Source organism: Aquarana catesbeiana, linkage group LG03 (assembly GCF_042186555.1).
Source record: "Aquarana catesbeiana isolate 2022-GZ linkage group LG03, ASM4218655v1, whole genome shotgun sequence".
Lineage (NCBI taxonomy): Eukaryota > Metazoa > Chordata > Amphibia > Anura > Ranidae > Aquarana > Aquarana catesbeiana.
The window spans coordinates 155,297,647-155,316,112 of record NC_133326.1 but is presented as its reverse complement, the minus strand read 5'-3'; the positions used below and the strand labels follow the sequence as shown (position 1 = coordinate 155,316,112).

The 18,466-nt window shown below is 40.9% G+C and overlaps 2 protein-coding genes across 3 annotated transcripts in view; one reads left to right on the top strand and one right to left on the bottom strand.

The window, feature by feature from the left end:
* The window catches only part of LOC141131780 (store-operated calcium entry regulator STIMATE-like), a 154,681-nt gene that overhangs the window by 28,322 nt on the left and 107,893 nt on the right, over positions 1 to 18,466 (bottom strand). Inside the window, exons 5-6 of the mRNA XM_073619437.1 lie at positions 6,411 to 6,523; positions 508 to 591 (exon numbers count right to left, since the gene is read on the bottom strand). Of these exons, the coding sequence (XP_073475538.1) occupies positions 508 to 591; positions 6,411 to 6,523 (197 nt within the window). The remainder of the gene's footprint in view (positions 1 to 507; positions 592 to 6,410; positions 6,524 to 18,466) is intronic.
* The window catches only part of ITIH5 (inter-alpha-trypsin inhibitor heavy chain 5), a 222,336-nt gene that overhangs the window by 183,704 nt on the left and 20,166 nt on the right, over positions 1 to 18,466 (top strand). The window lies entirely within an intron of this gene.

Here is an 18,466-nt window from a genome sequence, read left to right as displayed (position 1 = left end):
CCTAACCAAAAGCCCCATTACTGGCCCTTCTAAATCCTGCTCTCCATAGTTCAAAGGCCATGGTGTACAAAAATCTCCCTTGGAAATCTGCACATAAATTCACTGGGACCATGAACCTTGAACCTACAGGATTTGCCTTGAACTCATGGCAATTGCAAACTCGAACCTCATCCCTACTAATAACATCTAGATTAATGATCTCAGAACCCTTCAAGCTGACCACAGTTTACAAAATGGCAAGCAATTACTGGGAACATAATGTTAAGTCTAAATAGACTAAATGCTAATCATTACGTTTGATATAAGATACTGAAAAAACAGAGACAAGGGATAATGACCATCATTACTAAGGTATAAATTTGTGATATAGTATGGTAAACAGTGTTAACTGACGCAACATCTTTTTTGACTGGATAGACACTGTTAAAACACTTTCCCAGGGTAAAAGGCTTAGACAGAATCCTCTAAATAAGGGCATTATTATGCAATTACAAGTACTGTACTCACATTGACTATAAAAGGCACCACCAGCATTACCAGGACGAGCTCCAGCTTGGGATCTGGAATGTAGTCCAGCAGAATTTCCTGAAGCTGCACAGAGAAAACACAAAGAGTGAGGGATATAGTCTGTACAAACAGACCTGTCACTTCAGAGCTTTCCCAGCCAGAGTCCAAACATAGCTATTGGAACGTTAAAATTGAGATACAAACACATATTACACAGTAGAATGGAGAATAAGGACACATTTGCAGCAGATAATCAGGATCCCATATACACAAAGCCAGTTCATAGACATCTGCTGCACATTAGGTTTTTAAGTGGCCCCAAGTGGCTCATGTGTAGAACAACACACTATAATCTGACCAATATTTTATAAAACTGGAAATATTTAGGGATGGGTCTACTGTCTATGAAGCACCACAGGAACCCATAGGGAACAAGACAAGCCCATAAGGGCACAATTATAGATAAAATGTGGAGCCAGGTGGTCGGGATGGAGGAGAATACTTACAGACCAAATAAAATAAAAGTGGTTAGGCTTTTATGTAGTTACCAGGGGGATTCTTCAGAAGTGAACTATACAATCGTAAATGTGTCATTTGACATTCATTAGAGGAAGGGATGATGGCACTCCCAAAACATTAACTACTGCACCCTTTGATGAGAGGAAGGGATTGTGCCACTCCCAAAACATTAACCACTGTACACTTTACACCTGAAATTATTAACTTTAACAGCATCATCGCCTTTCTTTTTTTAATATAATGCTGCAAAGAAGGGATGATGGTATGGATGGAGTAATGTGGCACTGCTTTAAAATGTTTACCTTTTCAGAAAAAATGAAAAGGTGAATGAACACCCTACTCCCTTCCCCTCCACCCCTGCTATACTTACCTCTGTGGGTGATAAAGTTTCAGATTCCAAGCAGCCTGATGCAGCAGTTTAAAAATGGCGCTCTTCTTCCTCTTCATTCCCTAGGAATGCCGGAATGGATCAGAACAGTTCTGATTGGTCAGCAAGAACGTGTATGTAAAACTGTGAAACTATCACCCATGAAGATAAATGCCAGGGAAATCAGGGGGTGTGGAAGTTGTAAGCTGTTAGTTCACTTTTACATTTTTTATGAAAAGATGAACTAACCTTTTACCTACATATTTTGTAGACAAAACACAAAAAAACAACAAAACATCATACACATTGAACCAAAGATAAAATAATATGATTTCCAAAATCCAATATAACAATTATTAATCCAAAAGGGAAGGGAAAAGGAAGAAGAAGAAAAACAAAATAAAAAATAAGTAAATTAATAAAGTAAACATTGATGCTCTCTTTCGCCAATGACGCCAAACATTTCTCATATGGGAACGCACATATTATTCACAATAGGTTTAACTACATCTTTAACCACTTAACAACCGCGCCATAGCCAAATGATAGCTACAGCATGGCTCGATAACTCTGGGAGGGCATACATTGACGTCCTCCCAGAATTGCACTCCCGCGCACCCCCTGGGGCACGCACACAGGAGTATCACGGATTGCTGTAAATGGCAGCTGACAGCGTAAACAAACCGGCGTCCTGTCCGGTTCCTTGCTCCCCACTCTGTACCGATCGGTACAGTGTGAGCGGAGAGGGGAGAGATCGGGTGCAACAGCACTGTGGGCTGGATCTGTAGTGCCCACAGCGCTGATCTGTGCCCATTGTAGCCTCATCGAGCCATCCATCCATGCTCAGCCATCCCTCTCTCATACTCATCCAGCCATCCATGCTCATCCAGCCATCCTCAGCCAACCATACTCAGCAATACTCATCCATCCATCCATACTCATCCATCCTCAGCCATCCATCCATATCCATACTCAGCCGTACCCATCCATCCCATCCATACTCAGTGATCCCATCCATACTCAGCCATCCACATTTATGGCTCAACCATGCTCAGCCATCCCAATCCATGGTTCATTCATCCCCATTCATGCCACTACAGTGCCTCACAAAAGTGTAATAGGTAGTCAAAGTAGATTTGAAATGTATTCCCCTAGAACACCTGATGGTGCTCCCTGCATGTTGGGCCTCTGTATGTGGCTGCCTGTGGAAAAGTCTCCCACATGTGGTATCGCCATACTCAGGAGGAGTAGGAGAATCTATTTTGGGGTGTCATTTTTGGTATGTACATGCTATGTGTTAGAAATATTGTATAAATGGACAACTTTGTGTAAAAAAAATGTGTTTTCATTTTCTTTCCACATTTCCCAAAAACTTGTAGAAAAAAATGACATGTTCAAAAGACACATTACACCTCATAGATTATACATTGGGGTGTTTTCTTTCCAAAATGGGGTCATTTTGGGGTTTTTCCATTGTCCTGGTGCTCCAGGGCCTTCAAAAGTGTAAGAGGTAGTCAAGAAATTATACGTGCAATTTATGCTCCTAGAACGCCTGATGGTTCTCCCTCAATGTTGGGCCTCTCTATGTGGCCAGGCTGTGTAAAAGTCCCACACATGTGGTATCACTATACTCAGGAGGAGTAGAAGAATGTGTTTTGGGGTGTAATTTGTGGTATGCATATGCTGTGTGTGAGAAATAACCTGCTAATATGACAATTTTGTGAAAAAAAGTTGATTTTGGAAAGAACTGTGGGAAAAAAATACAACTTCAAAAAACTCACCATGCCTCTTACTAAATACCTTGGAATGTCTACTTTCCAAAAAGGGGTAATTTGGGGGGTATTTGTACTTTTCTGGCTTGTTAGGGTCTCAAGAAATTAGATAGGCCATCAGTGCATCAGGTGTGATCAATTTTCAGAGATTGGCACCATAGCTTGTGGACGCTATAACTTTTACACCAAATAATACACACCAATTTGGGTTATTTTTACCAAACATATGTAGCAGTATAAATTTTGTCCAAAATTTATGAAGAAAAAAAGACTAATTTGCAAAATGTTATAACAGAAACGAAGAAAAATGCATTTTTTTTTTTACAGAATTTTCAGTCATTTTTCTTTTATAGCGCAAAAAATAAAAAACCCAGCAGTGATTAAATATCACCAAAAGAAAGCTCCAATTGTGTGAAAAAAAGGACAAAAATGTCATATGGGTACAGTGTTGCATGGCTGAGTAATTGTCATTCAAAGTGTGAGAGCACCGAAAGCTGAAAATTGGTCTGGTTAGGAAGGGGGTTTAAGTGCCCAGTGGGTAAGTGGTTAAAATAAAGTGGAGTTCCACCCAAAAGTGGAACCTCCACTTATCTGCTTCCTCCTCCCCTCCTCTGAGGGGGGAGGGGGGGTAATGGGTAGCCGTTTTTGAATGGTACCCTGCCCCACTTCCGGGAGAAAGCGCCGTCCCTCAGAAGTTCGGCCCCCCTCCTCCTTCCTCCACTGCCGGGCAAATTAGAAAGTGCAGAGCACTTCATGCATGCGCAGTAGAGAACCGGCTGTGAAGCCGAAAGGCTTCACTGTTGGTCTCCCTCACGATGAATGGCGGCGGCAGCACCCTGACAGCCAATCCGAAAATCGGCTGGGGTGCTGACACCGTGGGCTCCTTGGATAGGTAAGTGTCCATATATTAAAATCAGCAGCTACAGTATTTGTAGCTGCTGACTTAATTTTTTTTCCGCAGGCAGAACACCGCTTTAATCTTTTAAAAAATATATTATGGCATTATTAATACCCCTGTCTTTTTTTGCGGTCTATGTTCTATTAGTAGATTTCCCATAACTTGCCCTAGGCACATAAAGTTGTAAAGAATTTCTTAGAAATTAATGGAAGTGCCTATTAGATACTGGTCACTGGAACAGGTGTCACTATTGGAAGCTTTTCCTATTCTGGAGAGAACAAGACAATTTTGCACTTCTTATCACTCTGTACCCAAGACAATAGTCATTCGAAGAAAAAAAAAAAGGAGTGAATCTCCCATGGTAAACAGCAATAAAAACCTGACAGTGGTTTTAACTCTCCCCGAATGTATTTATAATAAAACACACACACACACACACACACACACACACACACACACACACACACAGTATATTTTAAAGGGAAAGTAGTGTCAATTTTTATTAAGCTGACATTTTAACCACTTGGCGTCTGCGTTATAGCCGAATGACGGCCACAGTGCGGACCTGAATTTCCATGAAGCCGTCATATGATGGCCTCCCCTTTGCGCGCTCCCTGCAGATTGCGCGTGGCGCGCGCTGTAATCACCGAGTCACTGAGACTCGGGTGATCACAGATCCGAGTAAGGGGCCGATCCCTGCCCCTTACCACGTGATCAGCTGTCAGCCAATGACAGCTGATCACATGATGTAAACAAAAGCTTGGTAATCGTTTTTTTTTCTCCTCACGCTCACAGCATGAGGAGAAAAAAAAAGCCGATCACCGGCTTATGTGCAAGGGACATCGGTCCCGAAGAGGAAGAGGCAATTCTGCCTCATCTATGCCCACCAGTACCCCCTGCCAGTGCCACCTATCAATGCCCACAAGTGCCACCCATCAATGGCCACCAGTGGTGCCAATCAGTGCCACCTAGCAGTGCTGCCTATCAGTGCCACCTAGCAGTGCTGCCTATCAGTGCCACCTAGCAGTGCTGCCTATCAGTGCCACCTAGCAGTGCTGCCTATCAGTGCCACCTAGCAGTGCTGCCTATCAGTGCCACCTAGCAGTGCTGCCTATCAGTGCCACCTAGCAGTGCTGCCTATCAGTGCCACCTAGCAGTGCTGCCTATCAGTGCCACCTAGCAGTGCCACCTAGCAGTGCCGCCTATCAGTGCCACCTAGCAGTGCCGCCTATCAGTGCCACCTAGCAGTGCTGCCTATCAGTGCCACCTAGCAGTGCTGCCTATCAGTGCCACCTAGCAGTGCTGCCTATCAGTGCCACCTAGCAGTGCTGCCTATCAGTGTCACCTTGCAGTGCTGCCTATCAGTGCCACCTTGCAGTGCTGCCTATCAGTGTAACCAACCAGTGCCCATCAGTGCCCATCACTACCACCCATGAGTGCCGCCTCATCAGCGTACATCAATGAAGGAGAAAAATTACCTGTTTGCAAAATTTTATAACAAAATATTTAAAAAAATTTTAAAAATTGTCTTTTTAAATTTTTTTAACAAAAAATAAAAACCGCAGAGGTAATCAAATACCACCAAGAGAAAACTCTATTTGTGGGAAAAAAATGATAAAAATTTCATTTGAGTACAGTGTTGTATGACCGCACAATTGTCATTCAAAGTGCATGAGCGCTGAAAGCTGAAAATTGGCCTGGACAGGAGGGGGGTTTAAGTGCCCAGTAAACAAGTGGTTAAGCTCTTATTGTAATTTTTACAGTGTAATTTCTGATGTGACTTACACATTGAAAAAAATAAAAATAAAGAATTTATCCAGCTGAAGATCATCCCTTAAACATATTGTTACAGTTCACATAATTTGCAACAGGTAGTTCTGTTTTACAGTGAGATTCGTCTAGAATCTGCAGCCAGCACTTGTCTGAGGTCTGTATCCTTATTTAATGTAAATGTTAGAGAGGGCAAAGGGGGCAGGGTTACGTACGTATGTACTGTTGATATACGAGTTTTAATCAACCATATTTTTTGTAGTCACAGAAAAGTCAATTTGAAAGTCTGCAGGAAACTAAGTGAAACCAGTCCCAGAGTACACTAACAATTATATGGTGCACAGTTACTGCTTAATGCTTATCTAATGGAATGCAGAACTTTCTTTTAATAGCACCCAGTGATGAAAATGTGTTTATATATCTACAAGGATTCACTCGCTGGCTTAAACCTATAAAAAGAAAAGCGGTATATACATTTTACTATTTATTATGGATTCTTCTGCTCACTGTAGATCTAGAAGGAACAGAATAATGCCCATTAAATATAGATTTTTTTCCCCTACTTGTCAATGTTTACCTTTGTCCATCCTGGAATGAGGAGAACGAGGCTTATTATGGTCTTCTCCACAACCATTATTAAGAGGTAAAGTATACATTGCCCAAGCCATGCAGCTGCCTGTGGTGGGTCTCCTACAAATGAAATGCAATTCAAGTTAAAAAGAGAGAAAGTTATTTTAAAAATATTGCTTTAACATTATGCCACAACTGCAATGCAATGGAGATCGAGTCATTTGAACATATGAACTGTGACAAACTGTCCTACTAAGGAAAAACGAATCATCATTTGCAAACCTGATGTATTCTGAAAGTTCAGAAATAGTGAAAAGTTCAACTTATGCCAGGTTTTGATTAATCAAAAAAATGTTAAGACTCATACACTCAGCATAAATATTTTAAAACGATCTAACCGGAATTTACAATATTGAATAGATTCATAAACAAGGATTACGTGATTGTAAAGCTTATTTTTTTTATTCTATAAATTACAACTGATTTTATTTTTCTACTAGAATTACAAACATGTTATACTTACCTACTCTGTTCAAGAGTGTTGCTCAGAGCAGCCCTGGACCTCCTTTTCTCTGGTCCTCCGCTGGCACTCGGGGCTCCTCCTCTTCTCGGTGTGGCACCAAAGGTAGTTGCTTCCTATGGTGGCACACCTAATGGGCTTGATCCCAAGTAGGGCTGTGTGCATCCATTGACGCACACAGCATGGCTCATCCTCCATCCCCCGCTCTCTGCTCACAGGAGTTGATTGACAGCAGCTGGCTTCCACTGCTGCCTCTGTGTGCAGAGAGAAACAAGAGAGCTGTTGCAGATGGGCAGAGTGTTGGATCGAGGTAGGTACTTGATATAGTACTCATACCCCTTGAAATTTTCCACGTTATGTTACAACCAAAAACGTCAATTTGTTTTATTGGGATTTTATGTGCTAGTCCAACACAAAGTGGCACATAATTGTGAAGTGGAAGGAAAATGCTGAATGGTTTTCAAAATTTTCTACAAATAAATATGTGAAAAGTGTGGTGTGCGTTCATATTTAGCCCCCCTGAGTCAATACTTTGTAGAACCACCTTCCACTGCAATTACAGCTGTAAGTCTTTTTGGGGATGTCTCTACCAGCTTTGCACATCTAGAGAGTGACATTTTTGCCCATTCTTCTTTGCAAAATAGCTCAAGCTCTGTCAGATTGGATGGAGAGCAATTTTCAAGTGTTGCCACAGATTCTCAATTAAATTTAGGTGTGGACTTTGACTGGGCCATTCTAACACATGAATATGCTTTGATCTAAACCATTCCATTGTAGCTCTGGCTGTATGTTTAGAGTTGTTGTCATGCTGGAAGATGAACCTCTGCCCCAGTCTCAAGTCTTTTGCAGACTCTAAGAGGTTTTCTTCTAGGATCGCCCTACAGCCATCTTCCCATCAACTCTGAGCAGCTTCTCTGTCCCTGCTGAAGAAAAGCATCCCCACAACACGATGCTGCCACCACGTTTCATGGTGGGGATGGTGTGTTCAGGGTGATCTGCGCCACACATAGCGTTTTGCTTTTAGGCCAAAAAGTTAAATTTTGGTCTCATCTGACCAGAGCACCTTCTTCCACATGTTTGCTGTGTCCCCCACATGGCTTCTCACAAACTGGACTTCTTATGACTTTCTTTCAACAATGGCTTTCTCCTTGCCACTCTTCCATGAAGGCCAGATTTGTGGAGTGCATAACTAAGTTGTCCTGTGGACAGATTCTCCCACCTGAGCTGTGGATCTCTGCAGCTCCTCCACAGTTACCATGAGCCTCCTGGCTGCTTCTCTGATTAACCACTTCAGCCCTGGAAGGATTTACCCCCTTAATGACCAGGCCATTTGTTGCGATATGGCACTGCGTCGATTTAACTGACAATTGCACGGTCCTGCGAAGCTGTACCCAAATAAAATGAAATGGAAGTCCTTTTTAAATATTTTTTCCTTTTTTCTATAATAAATATAAAGAAAAAAAAAATCTCTTCATCAGTTTAGGCCAATATGTATTCTTCTATATACTTTTGGGAGAAAAGAAAAAAAAAAAAAAAAAAAAAAAAAATCGCAATAAGCGTATATCGATTGGTTTGCGCAAAAGTTATAGCGTCTAAAAAAATAGGGAATAGATTTATGGCATTTTTGTTTATTTTTTTTACTAGTAACGGCGGTGATCAATGATTTTTAGCAGGACTGTGACATTGCGGCGGACAGATCGGACACTTTTGAGACCAATGACATTTATACAGTGATCAGTGCTATAAAAATGCAATGATTACTGTATAAATGACACTGGCAGGGAAGGGGTTAACACTAGGGGGCGATCAAAGGGTTAAGCGTGTCCTAGGGAGGTGTTTCTAACTGGCAGGGGAGTGGACTGACTGGGAGTACAGAGAGATCGCTGTTCCTAATCACTAGGAACAGATGATCTCTCTGTACTCCCTGACAAAACGGGAATCTGTTTGTTTACATTGACAGATCCCAGTTCTGCCTCTCTGTGGAGCGATCGCGGATGGCCGGCGGACATCGTGGCTGCCTGCCATGCGCATAGGCTCTGGTGCCGTGCACCCGCTGTATCTATTACATGAAGCAACGTACCGGTACGGCAACTCGCGTAATAGAGCCAACCTGCCGTCGTATATTGGCGGCGGCTGGTTGGCAAGTGGTTATTGCTCTCCTTGACCGGCCTGTCAGTTTAAGTGAATGACCATGTCTTGGCAGGTTTTTAGTTGTGCCATACCGTTTCCATTTTCAGATGATGGATTGAACAGTGTTCTGTGAGATGTTCAAAGCTTGGGATCATTTTTTTATTACCTAACCCTACTTTAAAATTTCTCCACAACTTTATCCCTGACCTGTCTGGTGTCTTTCTTGGCCTTCATGATGCTGTTTGTTCACTAAGGTTCTCTAACAAACCTCTGAGGGCCTCACAGAACAGCTGTATTTATACTGGGATTAAAATTACACACAGGTGAACTCTATTTACTAATTAGGTGACTTCTAAAGGCAATTGGTCCCACTAGATTTTAGTTAGGGGTATCAGAGTAAAAGGGGGCTGAATATAAATGCATGCCACACTTTTCAGATATTGATTTGTAAAAAAAAAAATTCAACCATTTATCATTTTCCTTCCACGTAACAATTATGTGCCACTTTGTTTTGGTCTTTAACATAAAATCCCAATTAAATTATTTTAGTTTTTGGTTGTAACATGATGAAATGTGGAAAATGTCAAGGGGTATGAATACTTTTTCAAGGCACTGCAAGTACGCAGGGGGGTGAGGGGGCGATACAAATACAGGGAATTTTTTTACCTTAACCACTTCAGCCCCGGAAGGATTTACCCCCTTCCTGACCAAGCCCTTTTTTGCGATATGGCACTGCGTCGCTTTAACTGACAATTGCGCGGTCGTGCAACGCTTTACCCAAACAAAATCAATGTCCTTTTTTCCCCACAAATAGAGTTTTCTTTTTGTGGTATTTGATCATCTCTGCAGTTTTTATTTTTTTGCTCTATAAACAATGAAAGAGCGACAATTTTGAAAAAAAAAAAAAAAAAAAAAGCAATATTTTTTACTTTTTGCTCTAATAAATATCCCCCAAAAATATATATAAAAAATAAAATCTCTTCCTTAGTTTAGGCCAATATGTATTCGTCTGAATATTTTTGGTAAAAAAAAAAAAAAATCGCAATAAGCGTATATTGATTGGTTTGCGCAAAAGTTATCGTGTCTACAAAATAGGCGATAGATTTATGGCATTTTTATTATTATTTTGAATTAGTAAATCAGCAATTTTTATCTTGACTGCAACATTGCGGCGGACAGATCAGACACTTGACACCAATTTTGGGACCATTGGCATTTATACAGCGATCAGTGCTATAAAAATGCATATTACTGTGTAAATGTCACTGGCAGGGAAGGGGTTAAACACTAGGAGACGATCAAGGGGACAAGTGTGTTCCATCAGCGTGTTGTAACTGTAGGGGGGATGGGCTCACTAGAACCTGACAGAGATCACTGCTCCTGATCACTGGGTGCAGTAGATCCCGGTCATGTTGCTAGGCAGAACAGGGAAATGCCTTGTTTACATAGGCATCTCCCCATTCTGCCTCTCCGTGCCACGATCACGGGCCACCGGCGGACAGAGTCCGCAGGCACGCTCCCACGGTGAGAGGCGGGCGTGCGCCGCCAGTGGCGTGCGCCCCCTTGCCGCCGATGACGGAGTGGCATACAGGTACGTCATTTTGTGCACCCGTGCCACTTTGCCGACGTATATCGGCGTGAGCTGGTCAGCAAGTAGTTAAGGCAGGGACTTTAGAACCACTTTAAGTCACCACTTTAAGTTTATTGATATTTGCACAGCCCGCATTAGATTTTCTCTAATATAAGGGACCTTCGCTATGAGCATACGAAGTCACACGCCTCTGAGGAAGCTACAGTGAAATAAATTAGGCCGCACCCTTCTGAGGAAGCAACTGCGAAAGGTGTTAGTTCACATGTGGCACCAATCTAGCTGGACCTTCATCCATCCACTATCACACCTGTGGGCTTTCAGGGACTCTCTGGTTTGACAAGCCTGACTTATGCAGTTACAACTTGCACCACCATATATGTGTGAATGCACTGAAGACTTTCCTGATAGGATTAAAATTTTACATACATTATATGCTCTATTATTGGAGACATGGTGGTTTGCCTGTACCACATTTGTGAAATATTAAGATACCTAAGATACATGCATAGTCTTGTATTCAGCATTTGCTGTTGGCATGATGGTAAATGACTAATGTATCTTCACTGCTGGTACTGAATTTCACCGATTTACATATTTTAGTGTCAGCCATACTGAACAGCTTGTTCATATAGGGTGGATTTGGAACACGTTTTGGCAGCTCCCAATCTAGGAGGCCTGCCATGTCCCCCAAATTATCCTCTAGCATGTACATATTCGCTACATATGCATGCAAAGGTGCACAAGTTATACATATGAAACGTATCAATTAAGCTTTGTCCGTGTTTATGATACATCATTCTATTGTGATATACAGTATTATGATGGATTACAACTGATTAATACCAGCAAGCAATTTCAAATTTTCATGCTCATCTTGGATGTACTTTATGTTTGGACTTTCAGGCTATCTGAACTCTTGTGTTGGGTGCATTAAGATAGTCAGTGCAATTTGGGAGAAAATACAGTTGGAACTGTTCATATGAAGTATCAAGAATTTAAAAACAGGCGAGTCTAATTATCCATTAAACAGGTGTCCAGCAGACAGTTGATTATAAAAGGGTGTTACTTAAATAAAACCCCTTCCCATTTCATGCTGTCAGCAATGGCACCACATGGAAGGAGAAATGTCACAAGGCCTGAGAAAGAAAATGGGCTACAAGAAGATAAGCAAAGCTTTACTTATCAGTCAGAATACTGTAGCAAAAGTGATACAAAAATTTAACAAAAATGGAACTGCAACCATCTCACAGAGATGTCCAGGCCATCCACAGAAGTTAACAGCTCCACAGGAGAGTCTTCTGATGGGAACGTATTACCACTTAGCAACTGGGTCATAGTGGAACGACAACTACAGCGCAGCCGGATAATTCTGGGAGGGCGTACGACGTCCTTCCATGAACCAGCTTCTCGTATGCCCCCTGGGTCATGCATCCGGCAGTGTCCGTGACTGCCGGGTTCTCAGGACCCATTGCGTCATGGATCAGGTACAAGGCCAATCCCAGCGGCCCTTTACCACGCGATTGCTCCATCCAATGACTAAGAGATCACTGTCAACAAACCAGTGTCATGTCCGGTTCTCTCCTCTCACCGATCGTGTGAGGAGAGGAAGGAGAAGCTGAAGTGCCCAGTAGTACTCTACAGTGCCCCATCTGTGCCACATCAGTGCCTCAGCAGTGCCTCAGCAATGCCACATCAGTGCTCTACAGCACCCCATCAGTGCCCAGCAGTTCTCTACAGTGTCCCATCAATGCACATCTGTGCCTCATCAGTGCACACCTGTGCCCCATCAGTGCTCTACAGTGCCACATCTATGCCCATCAATAAGTGCTCATCAGTGCCACCCTATCAGTAGATCCTCATCAGCGCCCATCAGTGCCATAAAAATGTGTAAAAAATGTGTAGAAAAAGGTTTTCATTTTCTTTCCACATTTTCCAAAAACGTGTGGGAAAAAATGACATGTTCAAAAGACTTCTTATGCCTCATAGAATACACGGGGTGTTTGCTTTCCAAAATGGGGTAATTTTGTGGGCGTTTCCATTGTCCTGATGCTCCAGGGCCTTCAAAAATGTGATAGGATGTCAGGAAATTAGATGTGTCATTTATCTTTTTAGAAGGCCTGACGGTGCTCCCTTCATATTGGGCCTCTGTATGTGGCCAGGCTGTGAAAAAGTCTCACATGTGGTATCACTATACTCAGGAGGAGTAGCAGGATGTGTTTTGGGGTGTAGTTGCAAGTATGAATATGCCATATGAGAAAAATAACCTGTTAAAATGGCAATTTTGTGAAAAAAAAAAATCTTCATTTTGCAAAGAATTGTGGGAAAAAATGACAATATGAAAAAACTCACCATGCCTCTTACTAAATACCTTGGAATGTCTACTTTCCAAAAGGGGGTCATTTGGGGGGTATTTGTACTTTCCTGGCTTGTGAGTGTCTCAAGAAATGAGATAACTCGTCAGTACATCAGGTGTGATCAATTTTCAGTGATTGGCACCATAGACTCTAACTTTCACACAGACCAAATAATATCCACCGATTTGGCTTATTTTTACCAAAGATATGTAGCAGTATAAAATTTTGGACAAAATTTATGAAGAAAATTTTCTAATTTGCACAATTTTATAACAGAAACAAAGAAAAATGCAGATCGGCTCCCCTTTACTCGCGTCTGGCAGTGCGAGTGGAGGAAAAGCTGATAAACGGCTCTTCCTATTTACACTGTGATCAGTTGTGATTGGCCACAGCTGATCACGTGGTAAAGAGCCTACATCAGAGGCTCTTTACCAGGATCGGAGATTCGGTGTGTCAGACTGACACACCACTAATCGCCGTGCACGCTGGCTTGTTATACTGCTGGACGTCATATGACGCCAATTCAGGATAACTGAACCACTTTCCGGTCGTCATTCTGCTATAGGCTGGGTGGGAATGGGTTAAAGAAATACGCCATGCAAATTCACTGCCGTTAGCTAAAGAAAAGAATGCCAAATCAGGGTGATTGTTTTTCATGACACAATACAGCGTACACTGCAGAGAAATGGCAGGCATGGGTGTCGTCCATGGAGGAAGCCTCTCCTAAAGCCCATGCACAAAAAAGCCTGCCTAGAATTTTCAAGGGCCCATGCTGAAAAAGAAGAAGACTACTGGGACTCTGTACTCTGGAGTGATGAGACCAAGATAAATGTTTTTGAAATGGATGGCTTCAAAACTGAATAGCGTCACAAAAGGTGAGAAGTACAAAGAAAAATGCACGATGCCTACAGCGAAACATGGTGGTGGCAGTGTCATTCTGTGGGGCTGCATGCGTGCTGCTGGTGTCCGGGGGCTGCATTTCATTGATAGTATCATGATTTCCAAGGTATACTGCTCTGTATTGAAAGAGAAGATGCTACCATCACTCCATGCCCTTGGTCGCCGTGCACTTTTCTAACATGACAATGATCCAAAACACACATCTAAGGGCACTGTTGCATTTCTGAAGAAGAATAGGGTGAAAGTGATTTAGTGGCCAAATATGTATCCCTATCTGAACCCAATCAAACGCGTAAGGGGAATTCTGAAGAGACAAGTTGAGCATCCATCCAGCATCCAGGCTTTAAAAGTAGTAATTCTTGAGGAGTGGAAAAAGATAGATGTTGCAATATATCCCAACTTGTTCATTCCATGCCTAGAAGACTTGGAGCTGTCCTTTACAAATCATGGAGGTCATACAAAATACTAGATTGTAGTAGTTTTTGTTGTGGGGTGTATTCATTTTTGCATTGACTAATTTGAGTAAAACTGAAGATTTTGTAATTTAAGTTATATTATTAACCTTACTTTCATGTAATGAGCTAAACACATTTTCTAAAAACTCAGTTTTGGCAAAATTTTGGAAATTGTTCTTGCGTTGAGATATTAAAATCTTACTTTTCAAAAGGGGTGTACTAATTTATTAATTTATGCTGAGCACTGTATATATATTATTTTTTATTTAAATATTTACACACTATATATATATATATATATATTAGTAAGATAGAGAATAAATACCATAGAAGGTAGCAGCACTCTTGTGCTTGTTTAAAACAAAGGTGAAGCGTGATTCCACATTACGGATATGTATTTGTGCTTCGAAATGTATTTATTTAAAAACAGAAAGTGCACAGTGTACAGTACATTTTCACTATATACTCTGAATTATGTCTAAATTACAGGGCACTTAACCCAAATTCTGGTGTTGGTTACAGCATCTTCTTAGGAAGAAGTCACGCCTCTCATTATAAAAACGGATTTTTATAGCATCGATCGCTGTATAAATGACAATGGTCCCAAAATAGTGTAAAAATTGTCCGATGTGTCCGCCATAATGTCGGGGGGAAAAAAAAAAAAAAAAAAAAAAAATCGCAGATTGCCGCCATTACTAATAAAACAAATTAAAACTGAAAATGCCATAAAACTATCCCCTATTTTGTAGACGCTATAAATTTTGCACAAATCAATCAATATACACTTATTGTGATTTTTTTTTTAACAAAAATATGCAGAAGAATACATATCGGCCTAAACTGAGGAAAAATTTTTTCTTTATATATATTTTTGGGGGATATTTATTATTGCAAAAGTAAAAAATATTGAGTTTTTTCAAAATTGTTGCTTTTTTTTTTGTTTATAGCACAAAAAATAAAAACCGTAGAGGCGATCAAATACCAACAAAAGAAAGCTCTATTTGTGAGAAAAAAAGGATGTCAATTTTGTTTGGGTACAACGTCGCACGACTGTGCAATTGTCAGTTAAAGCGACGCAGTGCTGAATCGCAAAAAGTGCTCCGGTCAGGAAGGGGGTGAAATCCTCCAGGGCTGAAGTAGTTAAATTACGCACTTCCTATAAATAACCATGTCAAGCAGAAGTTCTCTAACAAATCAAGCCACTAAAATATATAATGGGGAATTTAAGCATGTAACGCTTGTTTTCAAGACAAAAAGAAGATGAATAATACATCAAGGACCAATTTGTTATTGCTATGGGTGTCAGCTCTGCCTCCCCTTGATCTTTTCATTCACAGCACAATTGCAGGTCCTCCCACCTCTTTTCATAGATGTATTAAAGCTCTATATGAGATCAACTACCCGTAACAACCAAAAACAAAAAATGAAAAGCCATGGTCTCTGCTGCCAAGAGATCTACTATCTGGTCACAGATATGCAAGTGAAATGTAAACAAATTAGAGATCTCATGCATAGCGAGTCTAAATGAAAGACCTTTGTCACCCTTGTAAGGCCTCATGCACAATTGAGCTCTAAAACACCTGTTTTACCGTCATTTGACTCTTTTCTCTGCCTTTAAAAGCCCCTCCATGTTCACCTATGTGTCCTTTGCATTTCCAGGAGCGAACAAGCAGGGGGCATTTAGAAGCAGAAAAAACAATCACTTGTGCGAGCATTTGGGCTGGAAAAAAAAGTGTGTTAAAGCGGAGTTCCACCCTAAAGTGGAACTTCCGCTCATCGGATTCCTCCCCCCCTCCGGTGCCTCAATTGGCACCTTTCAGGGGGGAGGGGGGTGCAGATACCTGTATAATACAGGTATCTGCACCCACTTCCGGGCATAGCTAGCCGCAGCTAGCCGCAAATGCCCGCCCCCGTTGTGTTCTGGGAAACACACAGTTCCCATAACACAACAGGGACCAGTGTAGACGCGCAGCGCGACTTGCGTATGCGCAGTAGGGAACCGGGCAGTGAAGCCGCAACGCTTCACTTCCCGATTCCCTGACCGAGGATGGCGGCAGGGGCAGCCGAGAGACGAGCGATCGATGCCGACATCGCTGGACCCTGGGACAGGTAAGTGTCCATTTATTAAAAGTCAGCAGCTGCAGTATTTGTAGCTGCTGGCTTTTAATATTTTTGTTTAAGGTGGAGCTCTGCTTTAACTCTAGGAGCCTTTAATGCATTCTAATCCCTGATTCACACCTCAGCATTTTTTTTTAACTTAAAGCTCGAAGCTCCAAAATGCTGGAGGAGAAAAAAATCTATTATTCTCTATGGAGTTGGTTCTCCACTACAATTTGCCTGAGGCCAAATGCCTGAAGCTCAAAAAAGTTCTGGAGCAGATTGGTGCATTTTTGAAGTGTTTTTTTGTTCCCTAGAAATGCATGGAAACACTTGATTTGAACAGTTTTGAGCATTTTCATGTGATTTGTCATGCATTTTGGAGTGTTTTTCTGCTGAAATGCAATAATTAAATGAAAAAAAAAATACTAATAATAAAATACATAAAAAACCCTAAACCCAACCCTAATTAACATTAACCCCTAACTCTAACCTAACAAAATAAATAAAACCCTAACCCTTAAAGAAAAAAAAAAGTAAAAATAAATAAAAGTGGATGAAAAGCTGAAAAACATAGCAACAAATGATGAAACAGATGACATTTTGCTCTACTGCCACTTTTACAGTGTTTTTTTATGCAAGGCATCTCAAAGAATACAGTATGCATGTGGCCTAAACATACATACTTCTCTTTTAACTAGTTTTTAAAGGGTGCTGAAAAGGCAGACACACCTTTAACAGTATCAGTAAAGGGATTGTAACCTACATTGCTGTAATAAACAATCTTGACCTTGTCATTTAATCTGAAGCGATTGAACAATGGACTAATTAGGTGTCCTGTTAGAAAATCTGTTTAGGCACACAGTGGGGCAAGCGCAAATTGAGATGGCTGCATGCAATGGGACCGTTCTCCAATTCACCAACTTTTGGTGTATGACCCTCCCTTTTCTCTCCATTAACACGTTCAATTTTATCATTAAGGATAACAAAGCTAATAAAATATGAACCTACAGAATGACAAGAATTGAAAGCTGGATGAACAGTGAAAAGAAAAGAGTTTTAGTAAGATCAAAGAATACTTCTGACAACGATATTTATTCAGCAGTATTTTCATAATTTGCCTACACAATTGCTTTAACTAAATATATCTGAATATGACCAATATCCCCTAATATTACTTCCAAGCTGAAAAAGTATGGGATTCTCTTTTTTTTTTGGACAGAGAAAAAAAAATATTTAATCCTACATGATCTGAAAGAGAATTTTGTAATTTCTGTCTGCAAATGCAGCTGCAAAGCTAATGGGTCATTTTACATGATGTAACTTGCACTCTTTGGAGCAAGCACAGAGCTTCAGCGAAGAGCTGTCATTTGGTATATGGCCATCCTAATTCCATTTCCTAGGAAAAAAGCATGAACAAATGCTGCAAAATTCCATCACACATCAGGAGACCTATTCCTACTGTCATAGATCATCATAGAAAAGGTAGACAGTCCACAGATGCGAGTTTTTTTGCAGAATGGATTTTTACCTTCTTTTGCTGCAATAGTTCTAAATTATGGATCAGCATTTGGAGCTGCAAAGCATTTAATAACTAACCAGTATCATATTTTAAATAAAAATCCAGGACTGAAAATAACAAATGTTTAAGAAGAGGCTGAGGCAATTTCATGTGTAAATTCACCAGTTTTGCTTTACATAATAATGGAATTCATAATAATGGAAAGACAGAAGCTAACAAAATGAAATGTTGGTGTCCACTTTAAAAATAAAACTGTAAAACTCCTTCAACTGTCAATATAATACTCAATAGCAGTTCTTTTGTCTCCGATGCAATAGATTAGGACCTTATACAGTGGTTTTAGTCTCTTCTGACCACCTTAAAAACGCACCTTGAAGATTCTGAGGCCACGTGGAAAAAGGTGTTATGGTCATATGAGACTAAAAATGAATTATTTGGCCTCAACATCAAACAATATGTCTGGCTGAAATCCAATGCAGCTCACCATCCAAATA